This window comes from Eurypyga helias, unplaced genomic scaffold, assembly GCF_000690775.1.
Source record: "Eurypyga helias isolate BGI_N326 unplaced genomic scaffold, ASM69077v1 scaffold48433, whole genome shotgun sequence".
NCBI lineage: Eukaryota > Metazoa > Chordata > Aves > Eurypygiformes > Eurypygidae > Eurypyga > Eurypyga helias.
In genome coordinates this window covers 2,123-17,775 of record NW_010243962.1, presented here as the reverse complement: position 1 = coordinate 17,775, position 15,653 = coordinate 2,123, and the positions used below count along the sequence as shown (strand labels likewise).

At 46.9% G+C, this 15,653-nt stretch overlaps 1 protein-coding gene across 2 annotated transcripts; it reads right to left on the bottom strand.

Annotated features, from left to right (window-relative positions):
- Positions 1-4,122: 4,122 nt before the first annotated feature.
- Positions 4,123-15,190, bottom strand: SLC13A5 (solute carrier family 13 (sodium-dependent citrate transporter), member 5). Of its 2 annotated transcripts, none has more exons than XM_010149589.1 (11): positions 15,065-15,190; positions 14,059-14,195; positions 13,373-13,613; positions 11,244-11,398; positions 9,964-10,086; positions 9,217-9,429; positions 8,331-8,452; positions 7,939-8,057; positions 6,529-6,690; positions 5,170-5,307; positions 4,123-4,426 (listed from the first exon to the last, which is right to left on the bottom strand). In XM_010149589.1, the coding sequence occupies exons 1-11, from the start codon at positions 15,161-15,163 to the stop codon at positions 4,298-4,300; spliced, it is 1,638 nt and encodes a 545-aa protein (XP_010147891.1). In that variant the 5' UTR covers positions 15,164-15,190; the 3' UTR covers positions 4,123-4,297. The 2 variants fall into 2 exon arrangements, with proteins under 2 accessions (XP_010147891.1, XP_010147892.1); XM_010149590.1 differs by having other exon boundaries at positions 11,244-11,415; positions 13,399-13,613.
- Positions 15,191-15,653: the final 463 nt, after the last annotated feature.

The following is a 15,653-nucleotide window of genomic DNA, read 5'->3' as shown; positions in this document are numbered from 1 at the left end:
GGCTGCCGGGCTCCTGCGCCACGCGCGGAATGCTGAGGCCCCGCTCACACAGCCCGATGGGCGCTGAAGCTGCGTTTGTTCAGCCAGGCTGTGAAAACACCGTGAAAACCTTCTGCCGCTGGATCCAAGCGTTCCGGATTCATCGCTACCCGCTTCTTTACATACTTAGCCCAGACATTTAGGACAGAAAGATGTGAAGCACGCAGCAGTGAATACAGCCTGTCATTACTAAAAAGGAAGAGGCGCTTTTGTGTTACGGAATCCCTGCTGGATTTTGGCTAGGATTGATTCTGCCATCTGTTTTCTTTCTGGGCTGATTTTCACCCACTGCCCGATTCCAACACATCGTCGGCAAATGGGTTTTTGTGGCTACAGCCAGGTTATTGCTCTTGCAAGCGGTAACACACCTGAGCTGGAAAACAAAGCCTGAATAGAAGAGAGGCTGAGTTCGAGTGAGATCAGAACTCAGCCAGGGTGAACCACCTGCTGCTCTGAATTCAGCAGGTGCCGAAGAGGTGACCTGCATACCACAGCCCTCCCCCGCACCGAGGGCGCAGGCAGGTCTTCACAGCAGGCCAAAGAACCTCCTCCGGAGAAAAGGGGATGACTTTTGCACCCACGTTACGCTTGAGTCTGTTTCTGTCTGGGTGGTTTTTTCAGCTTGGTGACTTGTAGACCATGCAGCGAATACGGAAAGGCAGTATTCTGCATTCCACGGGTGCTCAGCACTCAGGCAGGACGCTCGGTCCTCCCCTTGCGTGTGTTCCTGTAGTTTGGCCATTCATGGACTCCCTCACACGTCCGTAACCATTCCCGAACAGCCAGGACTGTGTGAGCAAGCCTGCAGACAGATCCGTGAGCTAGCAGGAACAGGCCCTGTGTAACAGCAGCCCGTGTTATAATTCTGCAATTCTGGGACATTCCACCTCAGGAACAGTATTAGCGCCTTGGTATTGGGAGGGGAGAGCGGGAGAGTCAAGGACATCGAACCGTGGGTGAACAGAGAATAGGCAGGCGCCGACGTGCCCCTCGCAGGCAGCACGGCTGCGCTCATGCCAGTGTGGCGGCTGGCGTTCCCATTAACCACCGGGAACCAGACACTCCCAGCAGGGAAAACGGGGACCGGTCGGCAGCTCAGCGGGGCTGCGCAGCCCGTCCCGGCAGAGCCCACGCTGAGGCTCCTCCCGTGCTCTGTTGGCTCTGCTGGTGCGTGTTGTGAAGTGGGGAGCAGAGGGATTCATTTATCCCATGACCTTAGGACCATCACAACATTTGCACCTAAACCGAACCCCTCTGATGAGAAGGAAAATCAATGCCGTGCCAGAGGAGTATCTACCGTGACACAAACCCCGAGTGCTGGGGGGATGCAACCCAGCTGCCCAACACAGCCGCTGTCCTTGCGCTGCCCATCCCGACACCTGTGTTTACTCGGGGCGCTGGACCAGGGCGACACGCACGCTTGGTGCTGGAGAAAAGCCTGTTTGTGCCTGTTACGCTGCAGAGTTCGTGCAACGTTAATTCTGAAAAACCAGCTGTGTTCCTCAGGTTCTTACAGCCTTACTTTGAGATGAGGGACACCGTGTGTCACATGATTTGGTCCCAGCTGAGCATTTTCAAAGATGGGAACTTGAGTTACCGCTTAGCTGAGGAAAGAGGAGGAACCTCGTAGATGCGAAGGTACTTGAAGCGGTACCCAAATCTCTGCTTTGCACTCCTCCCGTGCGGCGCGTGCCCGCCTGGATCTCCCGGGAGCAATGCCAGGCTGCGGCGGAAGCTCACGCAGAAGCCAGCGCTGTGCTGCGCTGTGCAGGAACACTCCACGGCCGGAGGAGAGGGTCCTACAAAGGTTTTATTTGCCAGGCTCTAAGTCTGCAACTCGCGCATTTAAATCAGATACAAATCAGTCACGGGATGTCGTAAGTCTCGGAAAGCAACATGTGCTATTAGCAGGGCAGAGGTGACGCATCAGACACCACGGCGGTAACAAACCAGCGCTCTTGATTACCCCGTCCGTCCGTCCCCTGCTCTCCTGTCGGCAGGTCGCCCCGCGCAGCCACTGGCCAAAGTCACGTTTGTTTTCTACCTGCACAGCAACAGAGGGAAGCTCTTGCCCAGCCGCGATGAGGGCACTTTCTCCCCTTCAGGAAACCCTCAGAACATTCCTTTCTGGGACAGGGCAGCGTCCGTCCTACGGCTTTTAGCCGAAACGGGCTGTCGAGGCGTTCTGGACTGCGTGAATCAAGAGGCAAGCTCGGCGCTACCCACCACGGCAGCTCCACCGCACATCCCTTCCCACAGCGAAGAGCAGGCACCTGCCAGAGGAGAAATGTCCTCAAACAGCCAGTCCACCCCAAGGCAGAAAACGCCCCTTTCTCATGTGCATGTAGATGCCTACGGATGCAAATCAGCACTGAGTGGTGGCAGCCAAAGCACGGAAGGTGCTTAGCTGCTCTGGTCTCAAGTTTTTCAAACAAATACTGTGACAAGCTTCGGGTGGTGACAAATGTCTGTGACCAAGCCACTCCTTGGCCCTAGAGCCGGCCTCTTCCTTAGATAGCCTCTGCAAGCGGAGCAGTGTTTATCCACATCGCCGCCGTGCCCTGGGAGAGGTGTGAGGCTGCACCACGTGCAGCCAGCTGGGCAGCGGGTGCCCTTGGAAGCACCCAGGAACAACAGTCAGTGGAGAGTTTGTGGTGCCCAGCACCTTGAAATAGCACAGAAGACACAGGCACGAAAATCAAATCATTTTTGAAGTAGTTTTCTGCTCAGAAAAGCACCTGGTCATTTTGTGGATAAATACTTTCCTCACTTTTAAAGACAAAAATGTGAATATTTTTCCTGTTCTATAAAGAACATTCACATTATACCCAAAACTATTAAATATCCTACACATACTACTATGCTACAGGCCAGATCTTCTGGCCAGAATTCTCTGATTCTGTAACTTCTACCTTGCCACCCGCACCATGAGGTGGGGAATCACTGCGGGTGCAGAATTTGTCCCTTATGTCCTCACAACACCCTTGTGAGGTAGATAGGTACCATGACGTCTTCCTCAGGTGGGGAAACTGGGGCGAAAAGAGGTGAACCGACTTGCATGAGGCGAGGCTGGGAGCAGAGCCCAGGTCACGCTCACACATCTCTCCACAGTAACACGCTGCGTTACCTGCCACCCAGCTTCATCCCCAGGGCTGCACAAAAAACATCCACGTGTCACTGACAAAACACACCTCGTCCAACACCAAACTATCTGCAGGCTGCTTCTGCTTCAGAAAGCACACGCAGGTGGTACAAAACACTTGTCTCACACGACCCAAATTCCCAAGTACACAAGACAACTCCTATTGCTGCCAGCCAGCACAAGCCCTACTATCTACGCCCCTAAATTTGTACAAGGTCTTCAATGAGAGCCTTTCTCACGCCCTGTCTCCACTCCAAAATTCCACAGTTAATTCATAAGGCACTTCAGGGGCTAATCCAGGATATTTCACAGTACGTGTGAAGTCCTATAGGCCACCGGTCATTCCCAGGCTGGCACTACCAAACACTGGTTGGCATGTGAAACCACATCCTGTGGCCGAGAGAGGGAAAGGCTCCCGGCCCTGCCAGTGCCACAGTTCGGGAAACACAAAGCCAGCCTTCACTCCTCACTGCCCACGGTGACAGCGGAATCACGACCAGCATGGCATCACGTTATCTCAGCCCTCAGTAAGGGTGTCCCACACAGTGAGATGTGGGAGTGAAAACAAGACAATGGAAAATGCACTGGATGCTGACTGGGAAGGATTCCACCACATGGTTGGGGCCTGTTTAAAATGTAGCGTATCGTGACGTGACATAACAGGGACTTCTCGGTACAGCTGCTGACTTGTGGATGTACGTAACAGTTAACAAATTTTCAGCCCCTGCCCGAGTGCAGCGTTCAATGCTAATGATTTACAAGTACATACCAGTTGTATGACAATTCAAACCATTTGATACAACAGCCCACCCTCTCTTTATTTAAAGTTCGATAAGTTCTCAATCTCAACCTTGACTGGAGGTAAAACGGATCACTTGATCACACTGATGATCCAGACACACGATCCTTAGGGTTGTGTAATTAAACAGCACTTTAGGCTCCAGCACGACCGGAATAAATTCAAGTTGGCTCATCCTGAACTGATGTGTGACTCCCGGAAGGCAGCAAACACCTGACACTGGATGTGAAGTGGTGATGAGACGCTAAACAGGGCTTTGGGCAACGGGAGGAGTATCAAGGGTCCATTCCTTGGTTAACACATGAATTCTTCACTGCTCATTGGTTAGTCGTGCTGTTTGCCCAGGTTGGGAATGTGTCCAGCTCAAACATAGGTCTTCCCCATGTGTTGATGGCGAGTGTGACACAGAAGACGCCAATGATGTTCATCACTATTCCGGATCTAACCTGTGAGGACAAAAGTCCAAACCAATGACAGTAACCAAACACCAGCACAGCAAGTTGCAGCAAGGCCTACTTAGACATACCCACGAAAGACGTGTGGTCAAATAAATCACAGAACCAGCCATTTTGCCCAAAGCCCTGTGTTCTTGCTTAGGTGGAAATACCAGGGAACACACTGTGCAAGGCCTCTGAGCACTTTTCTATACAAGTAGTCTAGGAGCTTTAAGGCATGTACAAGTTGCTCTTATTAGTTAAAGAACAGCTTCTGCCCCTTTTAAGTCTCTAGTTAGAAAACTGATAATGTTTGGGTGTTGGGCACAAACCCTGGCACTGTGTGGCTTGGCAGGCAATCAGAGGGCCAGCGCCTAGGGCAACTGATTGTTACCTTCTGCTTTCAGCTCCAGTGCAAACAAGGCTTCAGCTGCACTCGCCAAAGCCCCAGAAGACTGGAAAGCACTGGCTGCATTTTAACCCTTCTGTGTTTAAGAGACTTATGACTTGTCAGTTTTTAATTTCCATCGGGCGGGCTTTACATCTGCCAAAGCCTGTGAGAAAGGTTACTTCGGAGATGCAAAACGATATTGCAATATTAACACCGCATGGGAGGGGTGTAGGGTGGTAGTTACAGCCCATATGAGCTTCTGGTACTTTGGAAATCCTCGGCTAAGAAAATTAAACTCTCAGCGTATTTCAGGATAAAGGCAATGGAAAGCTTCAGATGAGAAACCAGGCAATTGTCATCTTACCATGTCCAAAACACGGATGTGGCCATAGGAAAACACTATGGCATTTGGCGGTGTTGCCACAGGCAGCATGAAGGCAAAGGAGGCACTGAGAGTACCAGGCAGCATGACGTACAGCGGGTGGATCTTGACCGATGCAGCCTGCAGTGAAACAGAGAATATCACACGGGAGGTGGTCCAGAAGAAAAGCCTGAAGAACATTTCCCAGCCCACTGAGACACACAGCCTCCTGTCGTTTCCTGGTATTCTATCACCAGAGTGATTTACAAGCATTTTATTCTGAAGTCCACATGTGCTTCAAGATAACTTTGCTCTCGTTCCCTGTCCCACAATACTGAAAACCAATGCTTGATTCTTTCTTGTTTGTTTTGCTCTATGGTATAATTTGGTGTTCTGGTCAAATTTATCCAACTATCTTTTCTTTGACCTCAGACCACACTTTTGCCAGGGCAACAGAGGGATGGGATTATAATTATGGATGTGGAGTAAGACTCCTGGATGTTATATAAACTCTGTCGGACTCAGAACTTAAGTGCCAATTTAAGTCACTAATAGCTCAGCACCTTGATTGGGATAATTTTACGTTGATGAAGTGGTCTAGAATAAAGCAGTTGTACTTTCCAAATTGAAGAACAAAGTAATCTGTTTTTTTCCTTTATGCTACAATTTCAAGCCTTCTCAGAAAAGGCAGCAAAGCTTACCAGGCTTTCCTCTGTAAGTTTTAAAATTGTTCTGGCAAGTTTTAGAATTGTTCTCTTTTCATTATGGAAAATGACACATTTCTAATAATAAGGCCTACCACTTTCTGTATTCTAGTGTAATACCAGGAAGATGAAGGAACCATTCAAAGGGATGAATAGCAAGTGCTGGATTTTGTTTTGGTTTGGGTTTTGTGTGTGTTTTCCAATTCTGAGTTGATGGTTCAAATACCAGATGACCAGAAGTAACTGGTGTTGGTTGATCTGTGTTAAAAAAGTGACCCTCACTTCACTGTCTCCAGTGAAGGGACACGCCTGACAGAAGGCTTGGCAGGCTTCCTCCAGTGAGGATGCCATGGGATAGGCATCCTGAGCTGGCACCTGCCCCCACGAAGCTGGTTCTCAGGCTCCAGGCATATAGGCAGGGCAACTGGAGAAAGTCTGCCTTCTCCTCTCTACGTACGAGGCTATAAACACAACAGTGCCAGCAGCTAAACTCACTATCCTCTGGGGCAGAGTCAGAGGGACTGGTTCATTACCGGCTTCCAGATTAACACCGCAGCAACGCTCCCGACAATCCATATGAGATTGCTTTGCCCCTAGAGACTGTCAGCTTAAGTCTGCTCTCCCAGTTGATAGGATAACCCGATGGAAGTAATCTTACCATGGAAGAAAAGACAGGTAGGAAGAGGGTGGCTGTGGCAACGTTACTGGTGCACTCGGTGAAGACGGCTATGATAAGCGACAGTACTGTTGCAATGGCCCACGGCGGGATGGATCCTAGGGGAGTCATTTGATGACCCAGCCAAGCGGAGAGCCCAGAGTTCTGACAAGAAAAAACAGCGGTTTTCAGCACAGCTTACAACTCCTAGCTCATGAACATGGAACTCATGTAATATTCCTACCAAATAATGCTAAATGACTCCTGAATTACATAAACACCATCCGGAGAGTACAACGATCTGTCACAAACACTAGGAGAAATTCCTTGCCATCTAGACATCCCCCTAAGTCCAACGTTCCTGAGTTTTCTGGAACCCAAATACTTACTCACACCTTGGTTACAAAATTAGGGTTTTCTGCTAAACAGAAAAAATTATTGCTGAGACTATTGCAGATACTTCATGTATCACTCAGAAAGTTTCCTGGCCTGTTTTCCTAAGGTTTCTGAAGATACTGATGCTGTATGAATGCTCTGTTGCAGGAACACAGGCAGTGATTGACTCACGCAGCTTACAAAACCTTTGACTTGACGGCTTCTAAAGCTCTGGAGTTTAATCATGTAGGTATGATGTATGTAGATGAATGTAAGGCCCTAGAACTTCAATTTTCCCCCAGGTTTAAAACTACCTAGCTACAAAACTTAGATCTGAATATGAACTTCCCCAAAGCATGGCACTGTCAGTAGCTAAGGCTTGATTTGATTTAGATGCATCTTAGCAGTGATGATGGAAACAATATGGTTCACCTCAAAATTCTCTCCTGTTTTGGGAATTCAGCCGCCTTTTCTGTGAATTTATGAACATCGAATCAAACCATGGGCTTATGGAATGCAGCATATGGCCTGGCAACAGCCACTGAGGAGGAGTTCAAGAAACCCCACTGTACACAGTTACGGAAGGTTTTCTTCCACAATGATTTGCTTCCTGACCACTTCAGTAGTGGTTTGGTTTAAATCTGAAGATACATATCCTTTAAACAAACCTCAAATGGTTCTGAAATTCTTACAAGTGTTATCTATACTTCTATTTTTCCAGCCGGGGCTGGGATCAGGACGATAACAGAAATAAGAAAGGCTGCTTTTCTGGTCTGTCCAGCCAGTGAAGATCCTAAACTACTCGGCAGCCTCCAAGAGGTAAGATAAATTGCAGAAATTTGGTCAAAGCACACAAATTCCCAAAAAAGAGGCACAAATATTCACCTCTCCTCCCAGTTTTTGCTAATTTGGATCTGCCTCCAGATCTGAACATCTCTACTGGGTTTGGCTTTGGGTGCATGCCCAGTAATACAGGACCAGATAACAAACCAGGGAAGTTCGCCTTTGAGTCAGAGAAAAACAGATGTCAGGACATACTGCGCTTGCATCAGCCAAAGCAAAACCTCCTCCCAGCAGCAGCACAATGCTCCAGGGCATCTTCCTCTGAACCACATTCCAGTCTAGCAGCGGGGCTGATAAAAATGGCTTTTTTATATCTGAAGTGAGAAATGAAAAGCAGAACACGTTTTAGGAGAGTGAAGACATTTTGTCTCCTGTTCTATATGACCCAACAGGCAGGTGCACGTTTCTGAGAAACCTGCACAGGGTAAGGGTAAGACACATGAGCAGGGACCGAGCCTCAGCCCTGCCCCAAAAATGAGGAAGGTGAACTACCCTGAAGAACTGCATGCAAATCCAGGACATGGTTCTGCCATGTTAGCTGGAGCGGGCTAACCGTTTCACAATGCCACAATTCCTCTTTTAAATACCTTCTTCTGTCTGTTCAGGGTCAGACATGCTTGGATTCCAGCCTATGAATTTGGGTTTATTAGCAGGAAGGATAAACAGCAGCAGGGCAACAAACACAGCAGGAGCAGAATCAGTGATATACCTAGAGAAGAAAAGAGGATATAGCTTAGAAAACAGACATCTTTCCCCTAGAAGACAGCTGCCTTCCAGCACTGCAGTCGCTGCTCTTCGTCATCCTGTTTGGGTCTTGTACAATAGCAAAATGGGTCATTAGTTCATGACTGAGGTCTCTCAGACCTGCCACAACAGAGACACAGTAATAAAAGGAACCAGCTCCAATACACATCAATAAGCAGAGTCACAGATGACAACGGCTCCCGGGAGCAGGGTTCCTTCTCTGTGGTGAAGCCAAGTTTCAGCAGTTGTATCTCAAAGATGTGTAAAGAAATGGCCTGGATGGTAGTCCCGATTTTATGCTCTTAACATGCCACAGACATTATGCGAAGGTGCCGTTCAAAGCACCCAATCACTTTCCCAGTGCTGCTAAGCTGGTGTTTAGAAGTGGTATTACCAAATACCCAAATGACACTGCAACTGATTGGAGCTCATACAAACAAGACACTAACGTGTACATCACTGTGACTGAGACAGCACTACAGAATTTTCTCTTCCTTTAGGAGGTTCAGCTTGCTCCATGTCCCAGTCTCCAGCCTTCACTGCAGTACAAACTGTCAAACAATATATCGATTGGTGATCTCACCACAAGCGATAGGATCAAGCCCAGCAAACGTGTGGATTCAGATAAAGTTGGAATGAATGACCCCACACGCAAAATTGAATGTAAGAGCAAGGGAATCCGGTTCACGACCAAGAGGGTACAGGATGAAAAAAAAACTAAAAACTTACTTTTCTCCTTCTGGGAAGAGGCTGGTGGCCCAGCCTTTTACAAAGCCTGGGTGTCTGGAAAACCACAAGAGAACCAGCAAAACAAACATTAGGAGGACGTTGAATTCAGCATAAGAGATGGGGCCTAATTTCTTCATTTCTGCCTTCAGCACGTTGTATGCAGCCTTTTCTTTAGCAGTTCTCTCTGTCCCACAGCCCCAGCTTTTTTTAAAGCTTGAAGAAAAAGGGAGAAGAAAATATTGTAAGTATTAACATTCTAGAAGGATTCAGTAAGCTTGCCACTCTGAAGCTGTCACTGCTGGGGACAGACACAGACTACAGCAGAGTCCAGGAACAAAGAAATGACAACAGTATTTCATGGGGACATGACAGTTCTCAGAGAAGAATGGGGTCTGTGAATGGATGTAAGTCCCTGTCCAGTTTGGAACAACCTGGGATGAAAAACTCAGTTTTGAATCAAGGGTAGTAAAAGATACGCTAGCTCTCCTAGGGTTGAAATTCTCAGATGTGAAATTGGAAAATGAAAAGGCAATTCCATCTGAATGTTATGAAGGTATAAAGGTTTTGCCTTAGTGCAACTCCCATGAACAGAAAAGGTTTCCAGAGCTCAAAAGTTGCTGTGAAGTGGAACTGCTCTGTGCTACAAAATTAATAACTTGTCAGTGCATTTGTTCTATCCTGATTTCTCAGTAAACTGATGTGCATTAGCTGAGGGGTTTACACAGCATCATGTAGTTAAATACTCACTTGAGTCCCATGAAGGAGCACTGTAGCCAAAGCCAAGCTAGTACCAACATCAGAATCATGTTTGGGAATGCAAAGGCAAACCAGGAGGCAAAATTCACAACATCATTATTGTTGGGATATAACCTGAAAAGAAATGAAAAATGCTCTGTGTGTGAATATCAAAACATTTAGTGATCTACTCTCCCTTTAACATGCACCAGTGACTATTATACGTGTAAATCTAGGACAACCATTACTAGTAATCTAGGACACATCCATAACCTAACTGAAGTCAATAGGGAAGCAGTCTGGATTTCAGGGCAGAGCTTAAATGATCCTCAGTTTTCCCTGTCTTTTACTTCAATGCATATAGGAACTCATGTTGATATTTTAGGTCTCAGTAAGACAAGTGCTGCGGAAAGATCCCACACACATTCCAGGTACTTTTCACTTTCAAAATGCCTGGTCACTTATCCCAAGACAGGATGTTCTTTCTTCCTCCCCATTCATTCTAGTAAGACAGCAAGAATTGTCTTTCCTGAAATGAATAGCTGCACTTCTGCTCACTTCAATAGAAGACAAAGTTGCTAGTTGGCTTAACAGAATTAAGCCAGTGTTTTAAGGACAGCAATAATGACCGGAGGAAAAATATCAATAGCAAATTTCCAGATGGGTGCTAAAACCAACGGGTAATGTGGCAGCTGAGGCTGAAGTGTTCCCAACAGTGGGAAGCAATGTTGAGGGACTGTTGTGGTGTCTGCAAAATTCCCACTGTAGATTAGGTTGCATTTAAATCAATTCCCAACCTCAGTTTAGCCAAGAGAGTATTTTGTGGAGAACTCCTTTCCTTTGCAACCGTATCTGTACAGCTCCCACAGCCACAGCATGGAGGAACAGTATTATAGGAGAGGCTGAACTATTTTAAGCTCTCTTCGGTGTACTTATGGGAAGAGTTAATCGTGCATTCTTCCAGTGCTCTTCACTGCAGTTCCTCTGCTGCTGTGCTGCATTTCAGTTGAAAAAGAGGAGGCAGAAGAACCAGTATCTCATGATCAACCAGCTATCTGCTAATTACCAGCAAGTATTTCCAAGCTTCTCAGAAGACTTACAATACCAGCACATAGCTACCTGAAAAGGCTGAAGCAGAAAAATGAGGCTCATCACTTCATACGCATTCCTCACTTAGTTCAACAGCTGGTTAGTGCTTATGGTTTGCAGCTGAAACTGTCACCTGAGACCACTCAGCTGGTCACAGAAACAGTAAGATAGTGTATGTAAAAGAAACAGCAAGAATGACTTACTGATTCATCTGGCCTTTCAATACCATGTTTGGTCCTGTTCCAGTGAGCGTCGCAGTTCCTCCAATGCTGGCAGCATAGCATACACAGAGTGTCATCCCCTTACATATACGTTTCTTCATTGTCTTTTCCTCAGAAGATCTGGGGTCATCAGGGATCTGTCCATTGCTCATGACTAGACACAAAGAACATGACTTGCTTCAGGTAAAGTTAGAGAGGCAGAGAGTTCAGGACAAGGGTCTGCAGGCTCAATGCTTCCAGTTTGTGTACGCTATTTATTTTAATTAAAAACCCCACAGATATGTCCATAAATATTTTGCACTCATGTTCATGAGGACCTGAAGAGAGAGGTTGACAATCTGTGTCTACATGATCCAAGGATGCTGTTGTCCGTGTTGGTGCCGCAGATTCTCAGCAGTGATTTCCTGTTTGAGGCAGAGGCTTACCACCAGCCAGCCGTTGTAGTCGCTGGAACCATTCCAATACCACAGTAAGAATCCAACTAGTTTTAAGAGCTGTGAATATGGGCAGAAAAAAGCCACCCCAAACCAACTTCTTTGCTGGCATAACTGTTAAGATCAATATGTTATGTCAGTTGACATCAACTGTGAAATTGCTGCTGTGCCCACTGTTCTCTGACGTTAACAGTCTAGTCTGGAAGTCTCACTGGAGTAACAGAGCAGGACAATGAAGTTATGGCAATTACAACCAACCCAACAACACCAAAGGGTAGTTTTTGCACACACTTATTACCTTCACTACACATTAAAACAAATTAGTCAGCAAAGCCAAAGCAGATCCTTCTAAGCGGACAGAAAACTAGCAAAATTATTATTACCGGTCTTAGAGCAGAAATCCAGTTCTGGGAATCAGCATTAAAAAGAGCATATATCATTGGATATATGAAAACTTATCTTTAAGTAAGATATCTTTCCCTTTAATACAACTGCCAGGAAGCTAGAAATGAGCAAACTTACAGAGCACTCTGTGACCGAGTGGCATTTTTATGGGCTTGCACATTTTACATAAAGAAGGTGCCTGAGCTTTGCACAATCATAGTGCATTCTCCCTTCACAAGTGAGGTAAGAAATGAAGCAATCAAAAAAGCAGAGGTCACAGCTGAATCTAAACTATGCCTTCAAGGTCCAAACAGATGTGGCACTTATGAGTCAATCTCATAACCGGGCAATGTCTGACACAGGTAAACACCGTTCTTCTACACTGTGTCTTCCATAGACATGTAAGCCAGCAAACAGGCATGGTGTGTCGCAGGCAGAAGGCTTGAAGTGTGGGACACAGCATGCACTATCAACATTTGCACACAGTCATACAGGGAATCGTGGCAGAGCAACTTGTTAATTCAGTGAAATCAGATCTCGATGAAAATCCCCAAGACAATCCTTCCTCTTCTGCATGAGAAAGGTACCACAGAGCTGATCTTTGATGGTATTTAACAGTATAGCCCCTGTAACAGCACAGCAGAGCAGTGAAATCAGAGATACTGAGTTTGTGCACATGGTTCAAGTGAAACCTCCTGCAGAACCACAGCACTGACAGAAGGACCTAGTGGAGTCAAGCATCAGGGTAAGATCACACTTTGAATTGTTCCAAAGAGTAGTTTGTCTGTTGTGAGTCAAATTATACCAGGTCCTCTTTGGCATGTAGCTTTTGAAGTGCTCTTTCTTCTCCCCACTTCCACATACAATCTGGTCAATAAAGAGGTATTACCCCAGAACCAAAATAGGTTGTGTTTGCACAAAATCTTTCAAACATTCCTACATGGCTTAGAAGCTGAATTCTTGCTGTTTATCACAAGATTTACAAAGTGGGATGCTGGGGGGGTTGGATGGTATTTCCCACAGAATATGCTTTTCACTTCCTGAGCAGATAGTTCGGCCTAGGGAAACTATGGGAGGACTATCCCAGCTTGAAGGAAAGAACCTAACAACCTGCATGGGATTTAGCACTAAGCCTAACAAAATGGCAGCCACAAAAATTGGAAGCCACTTTGTAAAACGTACATGTCATGCATTTAGGGATTTTCAGTCAGGTTACCATCTCCTTTCCTTGGAAAATGTACACAGAACTCTTCCTAGGACAGGGAGTGCTGAGTGTTGCAAGTCTAGTGGAACTGACTCACTGCTGAGCAGGCCCTTACCATGCACTGCAGTAGGATCTGATGCATTCTTTTCCTCCAGCTCAATCACTGTATTTGTTTGCCCAGTTGTTTGTTCCATCATGGTCACATCATACTCTGTGTTGTCCATTTGATCCAGGACAGCCTGGACAATGGGAACCATCATAGCAGTGGTGGCGGTGTTACTTATCCACATGGACAGGAAGGCCGTGACTATCATAAATCCCAGCATGAGGCTGAAAAGAGAGAAACAGTCAGAGGAGGAAGGAGGAGAGAAAACAGATGCTGCTAGGCTTGCAGTCACTGCAATTTGGACAGTAGAGCCCATGCAGAGATGTGTGTAGTGTCCAGTAATACAAAGCAGAGGCAGATTCCCTTCTAGGACAGCTCTGCCACCTTCACTGAAGGAATCCCAGTAAGCCATTTAGAACCTTAGCCTGTGCACGATGAAGCCTGTCATCATTTTGTCTCCAACAGCAAGCATCTAGAATTTAGCCAGATGCTGGTTTTGGCTAAAGGGCAAATAAACTGTTGCTGCTGCCGGACTTCACCCCTGGAAACTCTGTACAAGTGCAGCTAAAGAGGTTCTTGAAGGTTCCCTTCTCTGCTGACTGTCAAACACCATCCCTAGGCCTCTGATAAATTGACACAGTCAAGGAAGAACCAATGTAATGCTCTTACAGTGCAGGTTTCACCCCAAGAATCAGCAGGACCCTCAACGCAATCCTTTTGTGAAGATTCCACTGTTCAACAGAAATCGCTACAATCAGCCCTCCGACGAAGAGCATGTTTGTGTCATTTAGGTACTGCAAACACACCTGGAAGACAGAGAAGGCAGGTCAGGGGCTCAAGTGCTGCCTATCGCTAGCTTCAGGAGCACAGGCTGCCCTGCATCGTCTCAAAGCCATGTACGGCACCAAGCCCCACCCCAACACTGGCAGGAGGAGCAGATGCAGCCTCACAGCAACCTCCAGTTTCCTGAACCTGGTTTTGGGGCTGAACCGTCTAATGCAGGGGCTCTTTATGCATCACAAACCTTCCCCTTGGATCATCAGGAGTCAACGAAGTACACAATGACAGCAGTTTTTCCTAAAACATTGTTAGGGGTTCAAAGTATTGCGTAGGTACTAGCAATGCTGAGCTCCAAAAGGGATTTCTCGGCACCTTTAGCGACAGCACCTGCCTCTGCCAGCTGGTTGGCGAGTAGTGATCCTGGGCTACGGCAACTAAAACCAGCCTCGCTCCCTGGAGTAACGCTGTAGCGCAAACAGCCAGAAGGAGCTTTGGAGGGGACACTGTATTGCTGGTGTCACGCTGCCTGCCCTGTCAGAAGAACTTTGTCCCATCCATTCTGAAATCTCCCACAGGCTATGTCAGCACTGCTTTCTGATGGGATCTGTTACGAATACACAAGATGCTGGCACTAGTGGGATGCTCTCCAGCAGGATCCATGCCCAGACACAGACCTTCCCCTCTACCACCTCAAGCCCCACATCCTTAACATTTTGGGCAAATGTGTATTTAGTTCAACATCTCCCCGTACAGGAACCCTGAACGCTGCTCAACGTGTTCAAAAGCAGCACCGCAGAATTGGAGCGCTTTACTCTCAGACTGGTTGGCTACATTGGGGATCAGAGCAGTGGTTACCCCTGTATCCGATCTGGAGTGAGCCAGAACTGTTCCTTACTGATTTGGAGCTCTGAACTCCAAGCAGAGGGAAGAATACCACCGGCATGAGGGAGGTAACAGCCAGTGGGATCACTTCAGTGCACCAGTACACAGCCATGATGATGATGATGTATGCACACTTGGCCTCCTGCAACATAACGGAAGACACATTTAAGCACAGAAAACTGTTCTTGAAGATAAGAAGCACATTGGTAGCTCTTACAAGGGGCCCAAACACTCCACTGGCTGTTGCTTAACAAGTTATGCCGAAATAGGTAGCAGAGGCATGAGAACTTCAGTGCACCAGTACACAGCCATGATGATGATGATGTATGCACACTTGGCCTCCTGCAACATAACGGAAGACACATTTAAGCACAGAAAACTGTTCTTGAAGATAAGAAGCACATTGGTAGCTCTTACAAGGGGCCCAAACACTCCACTGGCTGTTGCTTAACAAGTTATGCTGAAATAGGTAGCAGAGGCATGAGGATTTAAAATTGTACTTTTAAACCTTGTTCTGAAGGCACTTGCATGAAAAGATCTTTTTGATCGGTGTTTGCTCTAATGCACCCCCACAAAATGTAGGGTGTGAGTAGAACAAACCT